We start from the raw sequence: 12,295 nt of genomic DNA, 5'->3' as shown, positions 1-12,295 counted from the left end.
GATCAGAAGGCGTTATTCATTTATTTATTGCACAAATTCAGCTAGCGCATGTCAGTTATTCTGTTTTCACATTACACACTTATGAACGAAATGTCAACAACAATGGATGCTTCTCATTTGTGGTGAAGTGAAAAATATGTTTTCCTTGTGCTGAAGTAAAAATGAAGTAATAGACGTGAATGCTCTGACGCTGTGATTTATCTTGTAATTTAGAATATCGCGGACATGGGAGGTAGGTAAGAATGTATTTGTAATATAGCATTGTTTATTTTGTTCTTCTATTTTAATAGTTCCTTGTTGTGGGAAACTGTTTGGGTTGACACCAACAAGTACACAGTGGATCACATCGGTGTGGTACACAGTGGATCACATCGGTGTGGTACACAGTGGATTGATCCACTCTGTACCTCATTGTGTTTATGGAAGTTCAATGTATTTGGCATACTCGTTTAGAAACAAGTCATAGTATTGGCATTTCACGGAGCTTTTAATATCATGTTACACGTTACAGATTAATGGTTTAACCACAAGGAAATATACGCAAGGCAACATGAAAGACATTTATTTAGATGAGAGAAGCAGTGCAATTAGTGGTGGGGCAGGGATATTCTATTAGCAGCGTTGGTAAATTGAAGAACATTGATTACACAACTTTGAGCAGATGTGTCAAAAAATAAGAAAGTACCAGGTGACAATGTTAAAATGAAGTCAAATTATTCTGTACAACAAATATTCACTTCAGAGTTGGAGCATTTATTTCCGAAATATATAAAAATGTGCAACAAAATATCTTAGTCTACGTTGCCGTGAGGCGTTTGGCATATGAAATTGATAAGAATAATATATCGATACCTGCTTAGTGGGAAAAAAGCAAAATTCTGGTCTAGAGTGAATCGTAATAAAGATCTTAGTATTCGAAATCCCGAAGATGTGTTGAATAGCGTCAATCTTAGGCTCTCAAGATTGATGTCATTCAACAAACACAATGCTGAGGCATTCTTTAGTAATTTACGTAACTTATCTACGAAATATCCCAAATTCTGTAGCCTTTCACGTATTTCCAACTTAGACATGAACTAGAACAGATCATACATCCAAGAAAGTAATAACAGAGAAAGAAGCCCGTGAATAAACGGAGTACAAATTCAGCAGCAATCTGAAGCAAAACGGATAAAATAAAGACTTTCAGTCCTGAAGAAAGGAAAAGAAAATGATAGTTCAACGGGGAATGATGATTTTAAGTCAATTATATTATAAGATTCTTTAGATGATGATGATACTTTAGAAAACGAAATCTTTCAGTTTAACGTCACACGGTTATGCCCCTCACGCTAAGGAATACGGACCATGTTACTTTAGAGACAGAAACTACTAGCCTACTTATTGATGATTTAGAACAGAGTCAAAGAAAAGTTCAACCTGGTGATTACGTTCTTGTAAGATTTCTTTCACGGACACATTACATTGGTCAAATCACGACTAGGAAAGACAATAAAAAATGATTTTTAGATTTCGTTTCTAAGAAGTGAGAAGATACATGAAAGTCCACGTCTCATATAGCCTCGCTGCTGAAAAGGGACGTTAAACTCAAAATCCACTCAACTCAAGATACATTAAAGTTTCGTCCATCCAAATAATCCAGATATTTTACCCACACACAATATTTGAATAGTAAGACAGCTTCCAAAACCTCTTATTGTGAAGAATAAAATACTGTCTGTTAATATCAGGTTGCCGGTAGAGTTCCATGAAATTGATCTCCGCTAATCTTTTGAAGTTTCAAAGGATGATAATGTCGAGCTGGACATATATTTTTGTCGTCATAGTGAAACTGATAATTTGAATAATCAGACTAATTGAACTCAGTACAGAAAGTTAAATTCTCCATTTTATAACAAATTGATTATGCTATTGTGCATAACTACTAAATTTACTAATCCAAAACCAAAGATTCTCCGTACAATATATCAATTTAATTGTCTAAAAAGTTTGTTTTATAACAGTCGTTTGTATTGTTTATTTTGGTAATCAATTTCTGAAATTAATACTATGCTATTAAGATGCTTGTAATACTTCGATTCTAACTTTTATTTAGAATTTTAAAATTTATTTTGTATTGTGAGTAATAGAGAATTTGACAATAATGCTTACAATTTTATGTAGATTTGGAGATTTTCAGATGATGGGCCCCTTTATCATACGGTTTCTATTCATTACTTTCAATACATTGTTCCTTTGATCCACTGTGTACGCATATATGATCCACTGTGTACGATGGTGGTACACAGTGAATCACTTTACAAGCATTAGCGTTAACTGTAACTGCAAAATACAGAGCAGCGCTTCATATTAATAAATTACTTACGAATGTAGTGGAGACATGTGTCCATGTTCTACACTAAACAAATTCCAGTAATAGTTGCATTAAACGGATTTATGCTGAAAGTTTTAAAAATTGATCCACTGTGTACTACCCTCCCCTATACGTATTACGAAGAATTATTTTGTCCAAACTATCGATCGCTGCGCCTCGGCTCGGCTATTGAAGAAACGAATACATAGTCTAGTTTATATTAATAGCCGCTAGATGTCAGCTGTCTTCTGTTTTGCTTGGTAATCGTCATATGTTTAAAATGGCTACTCCGCAGCAGAAATCATTTTGCGAAGTGCAATTCCGTGATTACAGTGCAAAGACGTTTCAGGTTGAGGTACCAAATTGTTCCTCCGAATGAGTGGAACATTCGCAGATGGTATCGACAGTTTGTAGATACAGGATGTGTATGTAAAGGAAAGAGTCCTGGCCGCCCTTGTGTTCCTCAAGAAAATGTTGCACGAATTCAAACTGCTTTCCAACGTAGTCCTTCAAAAATCAACCCGTCGTGCCAATCGGGAGTTACAAGTGCCGACAACAACAATTTGGCGTGTTTTGAGACGTCAGTTGGTTATGAAGCTGTACGTTTCAGCTGTTACAAGCTTTGCGTCCTGATGACAAACGCAAACGTGTGGCATTTTGTAACGAAATTCTGGATGCTATTGACAATGATAACACTTTTGCACAACGCATCGTGTTCAGTGATGAAGCGACTTTCCGTGTTAGTGGTCAGGTAGACAAACAAAATGTTCGAATTTGGGACCTACAGAACCCACATGCAATCATTGAACATGTGCGAGATTCGCTCAAAGTCAATGTATTTTGTGCAATATCCCGATCATCTGTTTACGGCCCATTCTTCTTTAATGGAAACACGGTTAACAGTTAGCAATATATCGCTATGTTACAAAACTGGTTGTTTCTGAGGCTGCACGAAGACAACTTCATTTTTCAACAAGACGGGCCACCCCCTCACTGGAGTCGCCAAGTGCGTGAATATCTGAATAGAGCTCAACCGAACCGCTGGATTGGTCGTCAAGGAGCTGGCGACTTAGCATGTCTCAGCTGGCCTCCACGGTCACCGGATTTGTCACCCTGTGACTTCTTCCTGTGGGGTTTCGTTAAAGACAACGTTTATGTACCACCACTCCCACAGAACCTGGAAGAGTTGAAGAACCGGATTTGTACTGCCATAACATCGGTGACGCAGGACATGCTTGCCCGAGTATGGGAGGAATTTGAGTATCGATGTGATATTGTTCGTGTCGCTGATGGAGGACATATTGAACATCTGTAATTTGAACTTTGAACTTGAGAGGTTCGTAAATATGTGTGTAAAATTTCATATTCGTATGTCTTAAAGTTTAACAAATATATGCATTCGAAATACATATATTCTTTATGAAACAGGATGTATATTGGAAGGGAATGGATTGGAAGACAGACAACTATTTTATTGAGCTTGTTCTTCTGTTAGTCTGATTCTCAATTTTCAACCTATTACAGATTAACGTATTTTCTTTTGCGTGAAGACACTACGAGGATACAAGAATGAAACTAACAAAGCACACACATACGGCTTCCATAAATCACCTTCGACAACGGAGAAAATGGCCAGCTGAAAGAGCACTTATAACATAACCAACTAAAAGGCACTAATGTCAAATGAAACTTGGCGGAAAAGTGTGTTCCTAATGGAGAAGAGTAATGAGAAGTTTGCAATTTTTTCTTCCACAAAATTTTACTTGATTGACCCTTACATTTGCAAAGCCTAATGAAGAATATCTTATTTCCAATTACAGTGATGGGAGAAAATGACAATTTCAAGGAGTATAACGTGATTTTACCTCATTTGCTTTCCGATTCAAGGGGGAATTTAAAATCTACATTTTCAAAAATGTTTCATCATTAGATTAAACATTAAAAAAAGATGAAAAAGCAGTATATGTGCACGCTAGAAACAGAAAAAAAATTCATGAAATAAGGCTCCTGTGAACTTGTTTCGTAAATGTAACGTTGGTTCAAGTAACAGCAGTAAAACTTCCAAAGCTTACCTGATTTATTTGATTTTTTTCTTTTCTTTTTTCCACGTTCTAAAGTTATATGAAAGTGACAGCCATACTCTGCCCAATTTGGTTTAAATTTGTACTTTTATTTTACAAAAAAAATATTTCATGTTGTTTTTTTAGAAATTAACAGCATTTAGATTATTTGTACCTTTTTCTTAACCCGTTTCTCCCTGATAATAAAACAGTTATCAAAATTCGGATATTTATATTATTGTGAGAAACGAGATGCACATTAGCTAGGATCTTGTATTCCTTAAAATCATGCTATTCAATGCAATTGAAGTAAACATTAAAATTGGTAAATACATTGAACGCGAGTTTAACACTATACAGTAGAATACATAGAAAGCAACGTATATTTTTATTCTCTTGTTTTGTAATTTGTGACTTTTATCAAGTACTTTTCTGTTGATAAACTTGGGTCTAATTCACATACAAGCCAAACCACGCAAGCTTTCAACATAAAAACGGAAAGCACAGTAAAATTTGTATTTTGCAATCTTAAAAGCCACCGCGAAATCTTACACTGTTACCCAGAATATTTTTACAATGATAGAAAAAATAATTAAAGATTACATGCAGTCAAGGAAACAATAAGGCTCACGTATCATATAGTTTACATAATCATTATCCGACTTGATAATTTTCTCAATTTACAACCAAAATAAAACAGCTTTAAAAATACTCTATTAAAAACAAGTAACGACACATTTTGTTAGAAAGTCTTATACAAGTGCAAATTTCAGTTACGTGTTAAATCAACAATTGAAATCAGAAATATTGATATTCCACACAACTTCTTGTAAAGTTTTTCTTTTCCTTACTTTCTGACATTTAACATTACACTTGACACTTCATTCAGTTTAAAAAAAAAAAAAAAAAGTGTACACATCCTCATTAACATATTATTACGATATAGGGTCCAAGAAAACTTTTCTGAATTGTTTCACATCAGTCTTACACAAAAAAGCAGCTTTTAAACAATCTGTCCAGGTGGAAAAGTACGCGTAAGTTCTAAAAACAAATATAATCACGTATAGAATTGAGATATAATGGGTAAAAAATAATACTCTAATTTGTATTATTTATACATTCGACAGATACATAGATACTATTATATAATTTTTTCTACTCAACTTTTCTTTTTAAAGGTTTCTTCTCTTTATTTGAGAGTTAATAATATGCATCTAAGGGTCTCAAGATGATAATAATAATAATAATAATAATAATAATAATAATAATAATAATAATAATAATAATAATAATAATAATAATATATTATTATTATTATTATTATTATTATTATTATTATTATTATTATTATTATTATTATTATTATTATTATTATTATTATTAATTTACTTCAAATGTAAGAAGAAACATAAAGTTTCTCGGATGACAGATCATGGTTTGAAAAGTAGAAGTATAGCATAGAGAGTGAGAAAGAAACAAAACATTTACATTTCTTACTCTACACATGCAAACACAGTTTTCTGATTGAATATTTCAAAATTTTCAATGATCAACATTTAAGCCCTGAGTTTTAAGTGATGAATGCATTATTTTGAACATGATTAGACAATTACACTAGTCAACAATATTTCTGTAATATTCTAGCAATACTGCTTTTAATAATTTGCACATGAATATCACAGCACGTCACAGCTTATCCTTATTTTCCACCCATATAGTTTATGTGTGTACCTCTTAATAATCTTTTTTACATGTTATTTAAAAATATAGCATGAATTAATCGACGCCAAAGTTATATTTCCTTTCTCTTTCAAATATTGGGAGCACACGACACAATCAATGTAACAGCTGAGCAGATAAAAAGCATTAACTAGGAGAAATGGGATCATAGGCTAAAGTATGTCCCAGTAAAATATTTTTTTTTTTTTTTTAATATGGAACAATGGAAGATTCCCATTTTCCTCTATACATAAGGTTGAAACTTAGTAATTTTGTTGAATAACAGCTTAATAATTCATGAACAAACAAACGGCTAGAATTTCTAGCAACTGGAATACAGTTTCCAAATATGTCTAAATTTCTGCTGAGTTGCAGTTTCAAAGAATTATGACTGACTATACTTCCATCAAGCCATATATAAAAAGGTCTGGGTACAAAACCTCGCAGCCCAAAATCTTGCCTGGTCAAAACCTCGCGGAACAAAACCTTCGTACAACAATTTCTTCAGTGTTAAGTGTTTTATATATTGCTTTATTTATGAACTTAAAAGCTAACACATAGATAACCATGTTACAAGTGAAATACGCATATATTTTTATTTTTCCTTTTAAAGATTGACCTTTGATTGCTACTTATATGACATTTAATATATTTTTGTTATGTCTAGAAATTCAGAAATTTGATTGTGTGTAACTCGGAGCTCGAAACCTGCATTACGTAATATTTCACACGCTAACAAACAGATCAACGTCTACCACTATGCCAAGTTGATCCCGATCGGATGAATTTGGTGGAATACATGATCGAGTTTTTGTTGTGGAATACATGACACAAAATTTGACCGCCAACAACTCGGAAACCAAAACCTGCACAACATAACATTTCATACTCTTATATAGCGGGTCAAAAAACTCTATCATATTAACTTTCATCTGATCGGATGAGTAAGGTTGAACTTGTACAATACGTAGTGTTTTTAATCTCCGTCTGTCTGTCTGTCTCTCTCTCTCTCTCTCTCTCTCTCTCTCACACACACACACACACACAAAAGACAATAAAAAAAGACAAAGCTATATTCGATGGATAAAATTTCTCATCATTTGGCTTTATTTTAGGATTATCTATCTATCCATTTTGAACTCGTCAATTCTTTAAGTATCTAGTGTTTAAAGGGAGAATTTCTGGGTCCTATGTTACTTAAGTCTTTCTTCTTTTTCTCCCTATAATAATAATAATAATAATAATAATAATAATAATAATAATAATAATAATCATCATCATCATCATTAGTGGCGTATTTAGGGGGCTTCCGGGCTTAAGCCTCCCCTTCCCGAAATCTTACTTACTATAGTAAAGTATATGAAATACCTCGCAGAATTTTTACATTTTCAGGCAAAGTCCCCTCCCCCCCCCCCAAAAAAAAAGTTAGCAAGCCCTCCGAAACAAAATCGTAAATACGTCACTGATAATAATAACAATAATAATTCTCAACATAGCGATAACAAGTACTAGGAAACGTGCGCCAATATTGGAAAATTCACCACAGCAGACCTATGCACTCTCGGAGAGTGGTAGACTTCAATACCGTTTCTCTACGATATTTTTCATTTAAAAAAGTCACCACTAATTTATACATTACAATAAGATTGCGGTTCAGTGTTTTTCTGCCTAAATTTGTTAGGCTGTTAAGACCGATATTCTACTTCTATTAGTCAATTTTTCAGTTGGAACAAATAAGGAAAACTATCACATTGCATGGTGTTCTTATACAATAGTATACTTCCTCCAGTAAAATCCGTGATACAGCATGCGGATATAGTAATCATAATTTTTCAATAATAAATCAATAATTACTTTGTAAATTTTTAACTTCTTCTATCCGATGAGTCAAATTGGGATCAATGCTATATAGTTGAAATTTGTGGTCTATAAGCTTTATAACGATGTATATGTCATGAGACTGTGGTGATTAGAATTGTCGCAGGATGTTCTCATATAATGGGCTACCGGTATTTCCTCCATTGAAATCGGTGATACAGCCTATAAAGGGTATCCCATATTAGGACACCTTCCTCGGCCTAGATCTCAGTGACTGTTGTACATCTCACACACAAATGTGTAAGGTATATAATTAGTTTTCTGTTACGCTGCTGTACACACAATGTTGCCAGAGATTAAATATTTTCGGAAAAAAATAGAGTTTTTGTGATTTTTAAATTATTTCTTCTTCTAGTCGGTGGGCAAAATGGGAAACAATGTTACATCGTTGGAATCTGCGTTTCATAAGCTTTCCGAAGATGTATTACTCATTGCTCTATGTTAATTAGGAGGGGCACAGGAGGCGTGTAAGAGACTTTGCGAATAGTAGTAACGCATGGCTGCTATGTTGGAAAATTCTCCATAGCGGCCTTACCCCACCTCGGAGAGTGGTAGACTTTTCGCCATCGTTTTCTTCAGGTATTTTTCCGTAAGAATCCGTTAACAGAAATTGTATTGCAATTTGTTCCCGGTTCAGCCATTTTTTCACCTAACTTTCCTAGTCTATCCCGCGAGATTATTGATGGCAAGGTTTCGCCCGCGAGATTTTGTCCATATACCATACAGAAACGTGATAAGGTATCAAGGACAGTGAGATCCTATACCGATGTAAAGATTACTACTGGTTTTGTCCTAAACTATCTCTTCGTGAAACAAGGAAATTAAGGAATAATTTTTATGCCATGAAATGTGCATAATAATATATAATGAAAGTAAACAGAAGTCAGTGTGTTGTATTAACCATGTGCATTATTCAATTACCGTTAAGCTTCATAAATAAAAGCGTATACCATGCACTTCAGCAATACTTTTGTTTCGTGACTTACGGATGGAAGCATTTCTTCGCAACCCCTTTAAATATAAAATTTGTCTGTAACTCAATACTAGGTCATATTTTCACTCAGCATACCTAACTGAAAACACCATTTCTCAATTCATGAAAAATAAAAATGAAATTTTCTGGCATGTCACTTTTTATTTTATTTTATTATTATTCTTTTCTACACTGAGAATAGAGCTTATGGGTCTGACATTAGTATGGAGTGATGATAATTTCACTAAGATATTGTATCGTAAGATAATATTAATACATTCAAATGTAGTCATAGATACGAATTTATGCAGGACATTCTCTGCTGCTCAACGAAGTGCAGTAATTCTAACTAGATTGTGACAAACACTGATGTGAATGAACTTGTCTAATATGTCTTAAACTTGATTGGGTTCAATTGGGTGAGCGTGATGATCGTCATTCACCATTCGTTGCAATTGTCCAGAATGCTCCACGAATCGATTTCCACTTTGACCCGATGACACGAGTATTATCTTGCTGAACACCTCATCGTTGAGAGGGTACATGAAGTCCTTGAAGAGCTAAAACTGATCATAAACACTCCAATATAGCGGTCATCGGTCAGCAAAAAGTTCAGTAGTGCCAATGGACACAATCCATGCCACGTAAACATCCTCCACACCAGCCCGCACGGTAACTTATTGATACTTAGGCATAACATTAAAGGGAAGCACCATAACAAGAAACATCAAATCATAACATTTTGCCAGAATACACCCTCCACTCAATCCAGCATTTATACTACACATTATTTTACACTGGTATTTGTCCTAGTTATCACATGATAGTAAAATCAATCAACACTGTATAAGGCTATTCTATAGTTTTTCTTTTGTAAATGTATACCCGTCGTAACACAAAGGGGGAGGGGTTGCACATGCACCCAGCTTCAATTTTTTATGCACTATTCCCGTATTTTTGTGCATAAATTTATATAATGAAAGCGACTAAATACAATAAAAAATATGTTAAATACATTTATTTCTTAATTTCAAGCGTAATTATAAAGCATAAGCAAGTGTTACATAAGTATTAAACTATTTCCATATGGGGTGCAACTGCACCCCTCCTTGGTGCTTAACGTAACTTGCTAGCCTTGGTGCTACGAGGGATATAAAAAGCGTATAAATGACCTGTTTAATACACAGATATTTTAGTCATTGGCAACTACTCTAATTGTTGAGTACATCACTGAGCTCGTTCTTTTGAAGTCAAAGTTACTCTCTAGAAAACGTACAAATTATCCAGAACATATATTACATAAATCATTACGAGAAATTCAACATTTCGTCAATATAAAATATATTTCAAATTACCTACTCTGTCTCGAATTAACCTGTGGGTGTCTTCGTATTTTCTTTCGTCATCCGGTATCTTAATTAGGTACAGTGTTAGAAAATTCTTTAAGGGTTTTACTTAAGGAAAACTACATGGTCAGATAGCAATTAAATATATTTCAGACTTAATGTAAATTATTATCTTTTACAGCATATATTTTATTTTGAATTCTGATATACACATTTTGGAATTCAAACAATATGTTTATTGATGGAAATTCTTGAAATAATATCCCTATATCATTTTCAATTGTATTCAAAATAAAGAAGAAATAGTAAAGGAAAGTTTAGTATTTTCCAAATAAAAACCAGATCATTCATAAATATATATATATTTATTATCAGTTACGAAATATATTTTAGTCCATATAATAGAAAATTCAGTTAAAGAGAATTACAAAACTATCCTAATCAATTATCTTAATCAACATAATCAACTTATATTTACGAAATAATAAGCATAAGTATTTTTAAATTATTAACTAACCTCTCATCCTGTGAAACTAATGTACTATCCGAAGTTATGGTATCACTCTTCAGGGTGTGTGCATCGTTAATGCTACTCTCTTGACTGCCTTCTGTAGTAACAAACTCATTCACAGGAACAGTGTCTTGTGTTTCCTCTGAAGGCTGTGATTGAAAACAGTTTGAGGCAATTTCAGAGCTCTGTTCCAAATTAGAAGTTTCCGACACGCTGTAATTACCATATTCCATCCACTGAGACTGATCATAGTTTCCGTATGTTTGTTCCTGTTCACTGCTATATGAATACGCACTATAATCTGTATAACCGTATTGATGGTAATTTGTGTACATTTCTGGTTGATACTGATTATACGCGTCACCACTATGATTATAAGCGTCACCACTATACGAATATGAGTTATAATATTCTGGAGTGGGATATTGGTAATTATTTCCATGACTGTACCAATGGTAAGGATCTTGTGTCGATTCCCTATGGTTGCTGTTCCGTCTTATTCGTGGAGATCGCTGAGGCTGTCTGTAAGGGTGATAGTTACTGCTAGTATGTGGACTCATTTTATTATATCCAGACACAATTGTACATATTTTATGAACTCCAGCTTTACCATCACTTTTGTTTTTGGAGCCATCTACCGTGTCAATAGGTTTCGACATTTTTGCAATCTTTTCGTGAAAATGCTGAAAAAAAGGATAGAATAATATATATTTATTTAGCCCTCAAAATCATTAATGTTACTTACCACAACCTTTTCAAAAATATGTCAAATTTGTTCCAAATATTCACTATGAGTGTTGATCAACTGAAACCAGTTGTTGACCATACCTGCAATATGGTGTGATAAAAGGAATGTGTAGTTGTAGTGGTATATCAGGGCATATCTGTTCATGTACATCAAAAATATTGTTTCCATGTTTTTAAGTAGTTACAGAAATAACTATTATTAGATTATTAAAAGATGACGTTCGCCTTCTCAACCTGCCCAAACAAGATCAATGTACTGTCAAACAGTAATTCACTACCGAAAGATGTCAACCAGCCCAAGTGTTTTGTCGGATGAAGGGTGTGTATGGCGACGTATCCGTGTTCGAAACCATAGCGGCTGACTAGTCAAGTTTCAGAAAAGATGTGCAAAAGCTAGTAAATTTTTCTGTCATGGTCAAGTCCAGGTTTTTGCCACTGAGGACAATCATACGAAGGTGGGAATAGACGTCTGAATAGTCGGTCCATAGCAAAGCAATTCAACACGAATTATGGCACTGTCCAGAAGACTGTGAAACATCTGGCATATCAAAGTGTGCGCATACTGTATTCCCAGGATGTTGACAGAGAGAGAAAAGTTGAAACGTATAGCATGTTCCCTTGAACATCTGCCGTGCTACCAGCAGACGGAGGATGACTTCTTGTGTATTGTTGCTGTGAATGAATCTTGGTATCACCGTTTTGAATAAA

At 34.1% G+C, this 12,295-nt stretch overlaps 1 protein-coding gene across 2 annotated transcripts in view; it reads right to left on the bottom strand.

Moving 5' to 3' along the window:
* Nucleotides 1-12,295, bottom strand: part of LOC145694955 (uncharacterized) — a 229,111-nt gene that overhangs the window by 176,717 nt on the left and 40,099 nt on the right. For both annotated transcript variants that reach the window (XM_081771761.1, XM_081771760.1), the window contains exon 2: nucleotides 10,847-11,523. In XM_081771761.1, the coding sequence (XP_081627887.1) occupies nucleotides 10,847-11,499 (653 nt within the window). In that variant the 5' untranslated portion in view covers nucleotides 11,500-11,523. The remainder of the gene's footprint in view (nucleotides 1-10,846; nucleotides 11,524-12,295) is intronic.

Source organism: Thermobia domestica, chromosome 9, assembly GCF_964235325.1.
Source record: "Thermobia domestica chromosome 9, izTheDome1.hap1.1, whole genome shotgun sequence".
Lineage (NCBI taxonomy): Eukaryota > Metazoa > Arthropoda > Insecta > Zygentoma > Lepismatidae > Thermobia > Thermobia domestica.
Note: the sequence above shows the minus strand (reverse complement) of the source record. Positions and strands in the feature narration are given on the sequence as shown.